A 15,411-nucleotide genomic window follows, 5' to 3' on the forward strand; every position below is an offset into this window, starting at 1 on the left:
TGGCTTTGAGCAAGCTCCCAGCAGCATGTGGGGAGAGGAAAGATGGGGCTGAGTTCCCGCCTCATGTGCTGATGAAAATTGGCTTGTCTACCACTCTTGGCACATGTGCCAGAGGTTGCTGACCTCTGATTTACATATTCAATCTGTTTCTCTCATTTTCACAGGGCAACAGGAAACTTGGTATAGCAGCTAAACGTGCTAGGGAAGAAACCTGTTCCACAGGGTGTTTATTCAGTTGCCAATACAATTAATTCTGTATTGAACTGGAAGAATGCAGCTGCTTTCAGCCAGAATCAAAACAGGAAAAGTAATTTCCAACAACTGAAAATCTGTACTTTAAACAGTCATCATTTCATCACATGCTGATGAACATTTATTTGGCCTCTTTCAATTTTTCCCCCAAAATCAAGCACTTAATTTGTGACAAGGCTTGGCAGATCCTAGCCCTGGCACCTCTGGACATGCTGCATTAGTTATGAATGTAAACAATAATTGTTTGAGCCACGGCACCTCTTTCATTACAGAGTAAGTACTGCCAAAATCTCCCCACTCTCTTGCACTGCTGGTGCATACTCTCTAAAGCAAATTGGACTTGTCTGTGTGCCCCATTCTAATAGCTGATTTGCTTGTACCAGCTGCCTTGTTTCGTGCTGTCCAAGGTGGCTTTTAAACCCATCTAGGGGGTCTTGCAACTTGACTCTAGTGAAGTTACATATCTTAATACTCAGGGCTCGTCTACACAAGCTTCCTCCTTTGAAAGGGGCATGTAAATGTGACCGGTTGGTGAACAGCAATGAGGTGCCGTGTTGCATATGCAGCACCTGTTTAGCATAATGCTCACTGAGTGAGCTTCAAAGTTGCTAACTTTGAAGCACCGGAAAGCAGTCTAGCTGTGGGCACTTCGAAGCACCCACGCTACTTCGACGTTCCCTTACTCCCAAAACATCAAAGTGCCCATAGCTAGACTGCTTGCTGGAGCTTCAATGTTAGCAACTTTGAAGTTTGCGTTGTGAGAATTATGCTAATGAGGTGCTGCATATGCAGCACAGCACCTCATTGCTATTCACTAAACAGGCTCATTTACATGCCCCCTTCAAAGGAGGGGGCTAGTGGAGATGAGCCCTCAGAGAGGTTGTCGTGTTAGTCTATCTGAAAAACAACAAGGGGTCCTGTAGTGCCTTAAAGAGACTAATAGATTTGTTTGGGTATAAGCTGTGATTTTTGCCCATGAAAGCTTATGCACAGATCAATCTGTTAATCTTTAAAATGGCACAGGAGTCCTTGTTGTTTAACTTGAGCACTGCATAATGAAGGTTCACAGGCATGGAACCCATTCCTTACACCCTAACCAGACTATCCAAATGTGGAAAATGTTCTGGCCAGTTGTGAATTAAATTCAGGGAACAATATCTTGCTATTTCCACCAACAAATACAGCTTTTTTGATGGAGCTGAGCACATCACTCAATGACTTTATTGTAACTACTGGAAATACTGGAGAATACTATGACTGGATTTAGATTTTCAGTGTAAAACATAATTTGAGAGCCAAGCATTTGTGGAGTTAGTATTGCTTACATTAGAAAACAGCACATAAGCTCTTTGAATTAACAAACTGGCCACTTGTTTCATTTGTGGCTGGCTTAGCCTTGTCCAGAATTCCACAAGTATGCACAGGCCAGAAGCTACCAATGGCCCATCCATCTAGGACCATCTGTCTTCTCTGTTTAATATGGCACCTGGCACTGAATTGATTGGCTGAATTGGCTAATTAATTGATTTTTTTGCTCTCCTTCTCCCCGTCCCCAGGCTTTTTAAATTTCAACCAAGAAATATGTCAAGTGATAATTATTAACTCTCACTACATACAAGTTTTGTACAAAAGGAATTAACTTCACCGTTTCTTCATGTTGGGAGAATCCTGACTCCAGAAAGAGCATAAGATTGTCTCTGACAGTTGCTAGAAGAGTTGTTTTTACCTTCGTTATTTCCCATCCATTCCTCACTACCACCACCCGAAAGCTAATTACTTCATTGCATCATACTTCTTAAGAGCATGGTACATGAAGGAGGATGTGGAAGCACCATTTTGAGTCTTATATATTTTACAGCATTGGTCTGTTTTTTTAAATGTGAGCTGCACTTTTGATTGTTTTTGTGACCTCATCCAATTCCCCTTCTCCTGGCAGTCAGATTGCAATTCTGTGACAATACATGCCCTGAAAACATCCAGACATGATAAAAATTCATCTGAAATGATAAAACAGCTGGAGATTTATAGTGCTGTGAATTCTTGCTTCAAGCAAAGAGAGAGAACAATTGTTAGAAATTAGTAAAATAAGCAATGTACAATGCAATTTCTCCTCCCTATGACCTTGTCAGAGATAGGTATTTTTGTTTAAAAGTGTTGAAGTTCGGTCATCCTTTAGATTTTTAAAAGGCTGGCACTATCATAGAATTGCTTTCCACTGCTGCCTTGAGACAGCGCTACAATCCAGCAAATTCAGATCCTGGGATAACCTCCAGTCTTTTCACCAGAGGACTAGGAGCTTGATCCAAAGGCCACAATAGTGAATAGAATGACTTCAACTGCTTATAATGGGTCTAAGATCAGGCTCTAGGGAATTAAAGCCAATTCTTGGACATTTGTGATATGAAAGGGAAAGGAATAGAGAAACATTGGTCCATTTGGTATAAAAGAATTGCTGAACAGTTCATGAAGTAAGCTGTCTTTGGAAGTTCTTTCATGGATGGATAAAAGCCATGAAATTTTGGTGGCTCTTCACAATCTACAAGGAAGGAATAGAAATTCATGACACTGTTTTTTAAACTCTTGAGACAGTTTCACATTTAGGTTATTAGGAATTGCTATCAAGTGATAGGAAATTAAATATCACTGAAGTTCTTCAGCCTGACCACTGCTGGTGCTAACTGGTGCAGCTTGACAGACGTCAGTGAAGCAATCCACATTTACACCGGCTGAGGACCTGGTTCATTATGTAATCACAGTGGGGAATCATTGAAATAAGCAGTTTGCTCAACAACTGAACAAAATGAGAAAAACTCATATTAAAGCCGAAGATTTGTCTCAGTCACCTTCCACTCCCTTCCAGTTGGTTTATCATCACACCATTTAATGGTTCTCTCAAGCGCTTAGGGGCCAATCCTGAGATGCTGTGTAACCTCTGGAGATTCTGAATTCCCCACCTCCCCCTGTGACTTCATTTCTGAGTCTGCCCTGTTGCTGTTTGAGTCAGCTGTATCTTTGCTCTTGATTGATCTGAAGAAGCAGGTCTGTCTCACGAAAGCTCATCACCTCATAAATTATTTTGTTAAAGTGCTACATGACTGCTGGTTTGTTTTCTTAGAATACAGACTAACATGGCTACCTCTCTGTTACAAGAAAAACTTAGTATTTTAAATTAGTACATTATAAATACAGTAATGCAAAACTGCATACTATCATGTCTCTCTATAACACCACCATTTAAGCAGCGTTTTAACATTTTAATGCAGAACCAGTAGTCAAAATTGTTTATAGCAGTTTTTTATTAGTCTGTGAATAAGTCTCAACATGCATCTCATTTAATAGAGTTGTTTGGATGAAGAATGGAAGAAATCAGTTTGATTATTTCTTGGGTGGATGACTTAAAAAGCATTTTTGACACTAATTTGTTGAATGGATGAATATGAGCAACATAAAAACAAATTAAGTGTACAACTACATTCTTTGGGTGAGATCCTCAGCTGGTGTAAATTGGTGTAGCTCCATCAGCTTAATTGAAACACTGCCAATTTACATCCACTGAAGATCTGACCTTTTAGGCTTAATATAATTAACTATGCATTTAGGCACATATTTTATACTCATCACACAGCTTCAACATTAACGGATTTATCCTTCACACTGCTGAATGCCTACACTTCCCTGCAGTCACCGGGAAGAGAGAACTAATATGGCTAAACCATGCCTGGTCTCACCCAATGACTCTCTACTGGTGGCTCTAGGGAGCTGCAAGAAGGTTTCAGGGGTTTTGCGAACAGGATCAGTGTTTGACTCACTGGGACCCAGGACAGAAATCCTAATCCTGCCATCCAGGGTTGAAGCCCAGGGCCCTAAACCCCACCATCCAGGACTGAAGCAGAAGCCTGTGTAACTTAGTTTTGTGGGTTGCCCTGTGGCATGGGGCCTCAGGCAGTTGCCCCACTTCCTACATCCTAAAGGGTGTCCCAGGAGTTTATATGTGGAAAACCATTGTTGTGGCACAGGAGGCCCATGAAGTTTTGATAACATGCTGGGGGGAGGCTCAAAATAAAAAAGAAAGAGAACCCCTGCTCTAACCTACTGGAACTCTCTGTAGACCTGAACAAAAGAGGTGGTACATTAGAACTAGTGAGTATTATTTATTCATCCATGATGATAGCCCACTAACATTTAAAGGTCAAGGTGCCCATCCTTAAGTCAAATGCTCCTTCTTCTCATTTGGAAACAGGCCTCTGGAAACAAACATTTTCACAAGTCAGATGAAATCCCTCCTTTCTACTCCAGTTACGTGAGCCCATGTCTGAGCCTGCCCTGCTGCCTGTTACCATTTGAGTCAGCTGCATCTTTGCTCTTGTTCTCTCCGAGCTCAGGATTCCCTCTCCCATTTGCAATGCCACAGTTCATCTTCACATACTTCCCTAGCTGTTGGCTTCCCTTACCTCTCTGCCTCCCCATTTCTTCTCTTGTTCCAGCTGTTCTCTGGCAACATTTCACTCTTTTACCCAGTTCAGCAGATTTGAAAGTCATATTTATTTTAAAAGTTCATTATATTTTCCTTTCCAGCCTGTCACAAGCACAAAGGAAATTGCAAGGGAGCTAACAATTTCAATTTAAGGAGGACATTAGTAAGTTTCCCTTTGAAGTCCACTGCCCAGACAGCAAAACAGAATGGATGCATGGCACAGGTCAGACATTGATCACACTGCATCTAGCTCAGTGAAGATATCAAGCAATTCATTTTGAATAGGGTGCTGGGATGTATTAAGCAGAGAATGGAGAATAATACCAAAAATGAGAATTATGTGACTCAACAGTGATCCTCATTTCAAGGATTGCACTCAGCTTTGGTTATACAAGCACGCAAAGTAGACTAGAAATAGAAAATGTCTGGAGAAGACCAATGGGTATTTTTAACGGTAAGGCACAAAAAGCTTCCATATAAAAGGAAAGTAAAATTATAAGGGTTATTTATTCTACAATGGAGAAGAGAGTGTTATATTAAAATCACTAATAGGGTATAAAGTAGACAGTCTGTTCCAACTTTTACTTTAAATGAAGTCTAGTGGACATTCTGTTAAAAAAGGTAACATATGTCACATTCTGCCCTTATTCACCATATGTGCACATTCTGAAATTCAGCCCTCCAGATCTGACTGAGTGCCCCATATTCTTCTACCACATGAGAGTAACTTCCATGGAAATCAAAGTGCATTGCACTCATGTAATAGGGAGAAGAATAGCTTATTGTGTTTAAAATGCTGCATAAATATTTCTACATGTACATCTAATCAACTTTTAGCATTCACCTCTTTTCAGTTCACAGATAATTTTTATTCAAAATGTAAAATTCAAACTATGGTTAGACAAGTGAATAAAATTCATCTGTGGTTATATTAACTAGAATTATGATGAAAATAAATTTGCACATATTGGGGATTAACCCATTAGCAAATGTGGTCAGGAAGAAATTGCCTGTCTCTACCAGTTAGGGCCTAATCCAGTGTCCATTGCACTCAGTGCAAATACAATGGATCAGAGTATTAATTTCCTTTTGGTGCTAGCCTGGAAAAGTCCTTGCAGACTGATCTTCTACAGGTGCCTAAAGAAGGCTTTTTTTATTTCTACTTTCCTCCCTGTACTCTCATGGATATGTATAAGAATAGGCACAACTGACCATTTGATGTTTTGTAGAAAAGTCTTCTGTAAGTTTATTCTAAATGCTTCTGTAAGAACTATTTTTCAACAACCACCACCAAAATGGAATTTTGTTTTCCCCATTAAAAAAATGTCTGCTGTCCACAGAAAATGTAATTTTTCGTTGAACAGCAAAACCCCAGAGACCCAAGGAAAATTTCCACCTATGACTATTTGGAAATCCCAAAATTTGCCCTCTTTTTGGGAACTGAATCAAAATTTCATTTTGGTTGCACATAACGTCTTTCTGAGCAACCATGTTGTTTCACTACAGCTGCAGTTCACTTGTCTCATGTCCCCCACTCCCTTATGAGGTCTGCTCCTCTGGTGTACCACACCACACATGGGCCGTGTCTACACTAGCCCCAAACTTCGAAATGGCCACGCAAATGGCCATTTCGAAGTTTACTAATGAAGCACTGAAATGCATATTCAGTGCTTCATTAGCATGCGGGCAGCCGCGGCACTTCAAAATTGATGTGCCTCGCCGCCGCGCGGCTCGTCCCAACGGGGCTCCTTTTCGAAATGGGAATCAGCTGATGGGAATAAGGGGACTTCAAAGTAGGCGGGGTCCTTTTGAAAAGGAGCCCCATCAGGACAAGCCGCGTGGCGGCGAGGCGCATCAATTTCGAAGTGCCACGGCTGCCCGCATGCTAATGAAGCGCTGAATATGCATTTCAGTGCTTCATTAGTAAACTTCAAAATGGCCATTTGCGTGGCGATTTCGAAGTTTGGGGCTAGTGTAGACGTAGCCATGACGCATCAGGCCATTCAACTTCTATGATATAGAACAGATGTTGAACAGGACTGGAGACCATGGTGGAATTTTCCAAACAGAAATTCAGTTTTCAGCCCAAAATGTAGAGTTTTAGTATTTTTGCCAAAAAGTTGAAATTTTCAGCTGCACTTATTTTTTCCCAGCCAGATCTAAGATTTTCCAAAAAAAGACGTTGCATTAGGGCAAATGCTTATTATAAACAAACCTAAATCTCCAACTGGATCATCTCATTTCTTAATAAAGACATACAATAAAAGGTTATGTGCATTGCAAAAATCATATTTGGCTGACTTTTCATGTCCTTTTCTAATGCCATTTTCCTAATTGTTTTACAAATTTTATTACTGGGAAATCTGCTTTATTCAGGAACAGCCAAAGGGATTTTCAGGAAAGGAAGCCATTGAATAAAATATGTGGAAACACTGAATAAAAATCTCCACTGAGTTTAAAAAAAACCCTTTCACATTTCTTCTGTGATCACATATATACCATGCTTGGTAACATTCGGTTCTTGACTTTAGTGCTGCTTGTTGTCCTGAATCTAAAAGGCAGTGGCTACGGGTACCCTACCGCACTCTGCCAACAGATGTTGCTGTCACAAGAGATTTCCTGACAAAACTTCTGTTGATAGAATGCGGCCACACACAAAAGCAAATTGGGAGAGTGCTCCGCTCTGTCGACAGAGCGCCCAGACTGCCTGGCTGCTCTCTTGACAAAACAGGCTTCTGGAAGCACGGCATACAGGGCTTTCCATTGTTGTTGATGCCCCTGTGTCGAGAGAGGTCCCCTGGCAGTGTTTACAGCTTTTTTGCTAACAGCAACATTTTGTCTCAAAGCTTTGAGGCAGAATGCTGCCAGCAAAACTGCTGTGTTTTGTCGAAATACTGTTGAAAAAATGCATTCTGTGTGAACACACTCCATGGCCGTTTCTACACATGCCGCTTTTTCTGAAAGTGATAAGCTACTAAAATCCCAAAAACTGATGATATGGTGCAGATGTAAATTTCCAGCACCTCGTTAGCATACAGTCACATGAAGTTGGCATCCAAAAGAAGTTCCTCCAGACTTCAAAACTGCGTGTAGAGGCGCAGCCCCCGGGATTGATCCATTTTTATGTGTAGCCATGACCTGTCAACAGAGGTTTTGTTGGAACATCTCTTCCGAGAGAAACTTCTGTAGACAGATGCTTCTAGTGTAGACATAGCTTAACTGATCTCAGTAGGAACAGAGTTAGGCAAATGGTGTGCACTTTGGCAAGTTCCTACCTAAGTAACTTCAATTACCTAAGATTTATAGGTATCCAGTGTATCTTGATAGCCTGTTTTTTTTAAAAAAAAGAATGATACATTTTTAGCAAGTTAACCTTTGAGAGACAGCTACTGTCCAAGCAGATAATACCTCATCCAATCAGATTTCTCCTTTAATAGTGGTCACGTAACAACAATACATAATAAAGTCTACTGTCTCAGTTTGACCTATTGCCTTGGGAACTTGCAGAACATCTGACACAAACCTACTGCAAAGAAAATCAAAGCCTCAGTATTTGCCCAGATGGCAACATACATTTTAAATTGACCTTTTATTAACCTACCTACAATACAAACCATGATGGTTTATAGCCTGCTTCTCAGAACTCTGTATGTCTATAGAGATTAAGGAAGTCACCAAAATGAAATCAGGAAATGTATTAGTCTGTTTAATGGATGGCTGTTACCTACTTCACATTATACCAACACAGATTAGGCAGGTGACTGAGTGATCCAGAAAGCATCTGCTAAGTAAAATCAAAATTAATGATAAACAGAATGAGTTCCCTGATAGCTGATTTTCATCCATCTGTCTTTAACAATAAAAGAATGGTTAGAGACAGCTGCCAATTAGTTGTTAATTCAAAACAATTTTAGGAAGTGGGATTGGAGTTCAACTAGCAGTACACTAGCATGACTCTCATTTTACATTTATATGAACAACTATTCTAACTGATATAGTTATTATTATCCATTTGGCGATGGCATCCCCCATCACCCTCTTCTTCGTCTCCTGGGTTATGTCTACACTACAGCAATCTTTTGAAAGACGTTCTTCTGAAAGATCTCTTTCGAAAAAGCATTTTAAAAAAGTGTATCTGCACACCAAAAGGCAGAGCAAAAGATCAATCTGCTCTTTCACTAGAGGGCAGCCGCACAGCCGCTGCTCTTTCGAAAGAATGGGCCAGGGACTGGAAAATCTGGCCCCATGAGAACTGCTCTTTCCAAAAACAGACCCAGGGTTTTCTACACATTTCCGCCCTCCCCGCCCCCCCAGTAGGATCTTTCAGAAAAAGGAACTCTTCCTCATCTGGGAGAGGAAGAGGGCCACAGGGAAAAGTGCTTCATTCTTCTGATTTCACATCAAAAGAGCACATCTGGTGTGCAGACACTCTGCAGGTTCTTTTGAAAAAGAGCTTGTTTTTCTAAAAGAACTTACTCGTGCAGAGCCAGCCCTGGAGAGTATAGCCACTGGCTTGCTCCACCTACTTGTGGGTGCTGAAATATCCGGTGCCCATTAGGAGCTCTGCAAGGCATTTTTCCCCTCTTTTTTTAAACCAAGATTATTTATTCACAAAAAAAAAAAAAATCATACAATTGTCCATGATATCTGGTTGATGGCCTGGAGAGGAAGCTGACAAGAATAACATTAAACTGGCCACATACTGAATTTATTGTGGTCCCTCCTCGCTGCCACTCAAACTCTGATTGGTTTTAGCAGTTCAAACAAAATGATGGTTTTAAAAATACCTGCATAGAGGGACTTCAGCAACTGCAATAAGTAACCTGCTTGCAGACCTAATGCACCGCTCCCTTTTGGTCAACTTCTGCACCAAAGAGAGAGACAGACTGCACTTGTGGCAGTACAGGGAAGTCAGGGTGTGACGTGTTTCATCTTTACTTCTAACTGGTTGGCTGCAGTCATCTGGTAGAAGGTTAATATACTGGCCACTGGATAAATAACTTTCTGTTCCCTGAGTCACTAGGATCAGAAGCAAACAGGAATGTACTAGAACCAATTAAGGCAGGCAGACACCTTGAGACACCTGGAGCCAATTAAGAAAGTGCAATTAAGAGTCTAATCAGAGCACCTGCAGCCCATTAAGAACCTGCTGGGGCTAGTTCAAAAGGCTCCCCTGCAGGAGTGGGTGGTGTTTAAGGGCTGGGAGTAAAGTGGTGTGCTATAGAACACCTGGGAAGATGAGTGTGGTTAGGTACTTCAGAGGGGCTCTTCGGGGAACTGGCCCAGAGTGGAGCTATAACTCTGGTAGTGGAGGAAAAACTACCTGTTGGCACTATAGGTTAAGCCTCTCTAGTCTGGCATTCTCTCATCTGGCAACATCTGTGGTCTGGCATGATTTTAGTTAGCTGGACAACAACTTATCATGGGTGTGGCCATGTTTTCTGTGGTCCCGTAAAATTTGTTTGCAGCCCCCTGTCCTGGCTTTCAGCATTCTGTGCGGTTATTCAGCTGTAATTTACCCCTAAATGTCTTCTAAGAGCCCAGTAAGCAGTGGAAGTGTTGGTAATGCTGCTAGACAATATTGACCTCCTGTGGTTCAGCAAATTCTCTTGTTTGGTACCTGTCAGATCCTGAAGGTGCCAGGCTATTGAGGTTCAACCTGTACTGTTAGGGTCCTTGGAGTAGAACCTAGGAGTAAACAGCGGAGTTGGGTTCCTCCCAACTCTCCACACACCACTGCAGAGACACTCTCAGAGGGAAGACTGAGGCTAAGGAGGGTTCTCCCACCAAGCTCATTGACTGGCCTATGATGAAAGTTGTCCAGTAGGTTGTGATTCTGGTCTCCAGAAAAGGAGAGAGAGAGGTTGTTGAGTCACAGGGTGCCTCTGAGATAAGCCATAACTGCCAAGAGGTGCAGAATCCCCAATGCAAAACCAGAGCTCTGCCTCATCCCAATCTTACAATTTTCTCTTCCTTGTTTGTGCAACTGGGCCACATTCCCAGACAATATTTACAGAAGTATTCTTCTCCCTTTATTGTTCCAAATCCCCACTGAACTATCAGGTACCTTTACGTATTGCTTCCAACTGATCACAGGGGGAATATTCTAGCCCCACAATTTGAGTAAAAATATAATTCTATATGTAAATATTTTTGAGAAATACACTAAAATATCAAGTTATGCAATCAACAAGGATAATAGGCTTTTCAGTTTAATTTCAGTAAAACATAATGGGATATATTCATAGAATTTAAAGTAACTTCAACTGAATAGATTAAAAACATTACAGAGTGTTACTATGTGTATATGTGGAACATTTGTGCCAATTCAAGAGTGACAGATATTTACTCCTCCCAATATTCATAAAGATGATTTCCAAAACAATCTGGTAATCAACACCCACCTCTTATATTCAAGACTGCCTTAGTTGGAGTACATACAATGTCTTCCCATCATGGAGATTACCAAAGCACCAACTGCAGTGGATTTGGGCCATGTAATTTTTTTCTCCCTAGCAGCTTTCAGTGTGTGACTCTGAATCCCTAATCAGCTAACTTGATTTTAATCAAGTGACATGAGGAAGGAAAAAAAAAAATCTCACATTCCCAAGACACCATCACACTACTTAGCATGGGATATTTTTCCATGAAAATATCTGAAGGTTAGCTTTCATAATATCTGACAGACAAATGTTATGGAGGAGAGTCTTGAAAACCTGGACAAAAGTACCTTTTTTCAAGTTTGTAGGTTCACATTTCTTTCAAGACATTACCACAAGATCACTCAACAAAGTGGGAAAAAAAATAACCCTTTATTTTTCCTACCTTTTCTTCTTGTAACATCAAAGCTTCTGGATTCCTACAAGGAAAAAGAGATTTTTTTTTTGTTTTTGAAGTATACAAGAATAATTCATAGGTAGCATAAACACAGGCCCACTAAAACATAGTCCCTGTCATGGGGAAGTGCTTATAATGCTGTTAGCAATAACAGCTACAACTTCAAGTATTTAATGGAGCAGTAGATTATCCATCAGTCATCACTTTTGATCAATGATAGTAAAAAAACATAAAACCTTAATTCAAATCAATATTTTTTTCTTTTGGTTGATGGCAGGTCAATAAGATTTTGTTATATTAACTATTTTGGTTTTATTGGTAAAACAGATCCCAGTCCTGCAAAGACTTACAGGCTTCATTTTGAGGAAGAAAATAGGCCCAGATGACTTGATGGCATTACTCATATTTAGCGGTAACAACATGCTTAAGTCTTTGTAGGATCAGCATTATCGACAGCAGCTCTTGCAAAACATTAATTCCTGCCATTTCTAGCAAAGCGAGATTTTTTTTTTTAAATTTAATTGGATATATACACGACAGTCACCCAGAGATCTATATTCCCAGACTATGTGCCTTCTCTTGGATCCCAGCCATAAGGAGGTGCGTATCAGACCATCTAATTCGTGATTACGTAAAAACACACTGTTTTCAAGAACATTTCCAAATAAAATGTCACCTCTATCAACCAGTATGTAAGACTTAGGGACTGGGGAGTCTGCTGAGAGGAGCACAAACTACATCCTTTATTTACACTGAGAAAGGACTTTATTAATATCCCCTACTGACCACAACGTAACTACCCACCTGAGTAAGGGCTGCAAAGTCAGACCCTTTGTTTGTAACCTTAAAACACAAATAAAGATAACTTGCTAAAGGTAGGTCTCTGCATGTTCTCATATGATTAGTTATCTCTTAGGGAATTTCTACACTGCAGCATTAATCTGAAATAAGCTATTTTAGAATAGCTTATTTCAAAATAACACTACCACCACATAAAATGCATTTTGAAATAGAGCATCTACACACAATACAGCCTCTTTCGAAACAGAGCCATTGGAAGCATTATGGCTTACTTTGAAATAAGTGCTGTTCCCTGTCTACACAGCTCCTATTTTGAAACACCTACTTCAAAATAGGCGCTATTCCTTGTTCAATGGGGTTTATCTATTTCAAAAGAAGCCAACCACTATTTTGAAATTATTTCAAAATAGTGGTTGCATTGTGTAGACACCTGGAAGTTTATTTCAGAAGAATGGCTGTTATTGGAATTTCAAAATAATTTTTCTGTGTAGACCTACCCTTAGACTAACAAAAAGCACACAGGTGTTCTCTTGAAAAAGCAGAGATTCCTGCCAGATGTTGACTTCCTTCAAGCTAAGATCCCAATCCTTGCTTTGTTGACCCCTACTTGTGCTGTGTAGTGCCTTTTCTTAAAAAAAAAAAAAAAAAAAAGATCTGTCCTCAGATCTGGAGAACCAGTTCTCCTTCCTTTTACATCTGCTGCTAAGCCTTTAGTTGTATAGCTGCATTGTACACTGAGTTTCTTAATCCTCTGATATGGGTTCACAAAATCCCATGTTCCTACAGATGGTGGCCTCTAATCTTATTTCATTTCCTTAGTACTCACTATTAATATAAATTTGTTTATTGTCATATATTTATACACATAAAAATTTACTTTTGTTTGTCTAAGTGTGAAGTAGCACATGGCCTCCCTAGATAACAAGAACTTCTTGTTCATAGGATGCTTATTCTCTTTTATACAGACTTTATTATTTTCATTTTTAAAGTAGAGTGGTCCACATGTAGACAAAGCAAAGCAAAATACAGGAAAACATTAACTAAAGACATGTCCACACATTCATACATCCAGATGCAGCCAGGGAACTTCTGCCATATGGTAAGATATTACAGGAGTGCACACTAAAAATTATGTATATTTCCTTTCAGTTTCAACCATAGAAAAGCAAAGTATAAAAGTGATGATAGGTGACAGCACCTACAAAGCCAACTCAAGATTAAGTTATAGCGAATGACGTTATTAACTACCTCAGACTAGTTAGCAGGAAAATCTAGCACTGGATTGAGTTACGTTATACCTTTATTCCTGAACCACTCCACATCCTCCTTTCCCTGAGCCCCCCATCCCTAACCTCCTGCTCTTATTCCGGGTTTGATTCCTGGCTCTGCCACAGACTTCCTGCATGGCTATGGGAAAAAATCACTTAATCTCGCTGTGCCTTTATTCCTAAACCATTCAATTCCCTTTACTCCCTGACTTCCACAGACCCGCATGTCTGTGTTTATTTACCCTAAGTTCCCCATTACACTCTTTCCAGTGCTGGCTCTTTGGAGCAAGGCCTGTATCTCATCTGTGTCCACACAGCACCTAGCCCAATTGGATTCTACTGCCAGCTGGGGTCTCTACATACTAAGGCATCACTAACAATGCAGATTTTGAATACAAAAATTGTTGTGACAGTTAACAGAAGTAGGTGAGAATAGTTAACTCTGTTTTCCATAATGGACAAAGTAGGGTGCAGACAGGTAAAGGTACTTGCCCAAGGTCCAAGTACACATCAGTGGCACTGCTGAGACAAGAAAGCAGCATCCTGATGCTCAGTTCTTTACTAGGGTCACACAGTCTGTCTCCTTATTTCAGAATAGTTTTCCATGTGTCCATTGCATTTGGAACACTATACAGAAGCCATAAAAACACACACACTTAATAGGACTATAGTGGAGCTGTTGAGTGAATAGGGGATCCTACCCCTAGCTCACTGGGAATTTGAAGCTTAATTGCACTGGATTAGGCCCTCTATCAGATATTGTTGGCTCAAATATAAAAACAAGCACATAAGAAAAGTTTCAGCTGAGTTGTATGTCTGGTTTTACACAAGATAAATACGTCCTACCAAAATGCATGGTAAGAGTCCCTATTGAAATTACAAATCCAAATGTCAAAGCACCTTGGAGAACAAAATAAATGACATTGCTAAGGTATTGTGCATGCAAGAATGCAACTAGAAATGTGAAATGGTGAGGGATAAACATTATCTACCACGTAAAGTGAGCGCTAATTAGGTTTGTGGAACTCCACTGAAATTAGAAATACCTGACCTAGCTTGCAGGTTACATTTCTAGCATTAGCTCTCTGTGTCTCTCTTTAAGAGAACAGACTCACAGCTACAGTATAAGAGATGAATATCTCCCTTGTCTGAAATGAGATGTAAGGGAACAGAGAGAATCAGTCATTAGTAAAGATGAAGTGAAATGTAAGAGAACAGATGAAAATTGGTAATCAGTACATATTAGCTTCAGGGTTCTATTAATATCCTTGATACTTACTGAACAGGATTTCAGACCAGATACTACCACTGTAACAGGGATATCACTCAATTACACTGGCAGCCAGGTACTCTGGTTTGTCATTTGGGTAGTTGAAATACTAGGTGCAATTAAAACTACACAAACTTATTAATTGCTCTTTAATACACTGAAGATGTGGTAAAATAATTAATGTTAGTGAAGCAGTAAGTCTTAAAAGGTGAGCAGTGAGATGAGACGGAAGCCCAAAGTCATATCTTGCATGCCCCAGCTCAGGAAAAACCAGTTGTGACGCTGGTGCCACCTCTCACAATCTACTCCCTGTGTTGTGTCTCAGGATCTCTGGCTGCAGTTCTTCCCCCAGCATGGATCTGCTGCTGAGCTGTGTCTCTGGCTGTCACTGACTGGCATGGTTGTGCTCCTCAGCTCAACTCATGTTGTTTCCTTAGCTCAGCCACACACAGTCTGACCCAGACAAATCCACCTCACATGGAGGATGGGACTCCCCTGACTTGCTGACT

The 15,411-nt window shown here is 40.4% G+C and overlaps 1 protein-coding gene across 1 annotated transcript in view; it reads right to left on the reverse strand.

The window, feature by feature from the left end:
* FSTL4 (follistatin like 4) overlaps positions 1-15,411 on the reverse strand; it is a 490,670-nt gene that overhangs the window by 431,767 nt on the left and 43,492 nt on the right. The window contains exon 2 of the mRNA XM_075009751.1: positions 11,552-11,585. Within this exon, the coding sequence (XP_074865852.1) occupies positions 11,552-11,585 (34 nt within the window). The remainder of the gene's footprint in view (positions 1-11,551; positions 11,586-15,411) is intronic.

This window comes from Carettochelys insculpta, chromosome 15 (assembly GCF_033958435.1).
Source record: "Carettochelys insculpta isolate YL-2023 chromosome 15, ASM3395843v1, whole genome shotgun sequence".
NCBI lineage: Eukaryota > Metazoa > Chordata > Testudines > Carettochelyidae > Carettochelys > Carettochelys insculpta.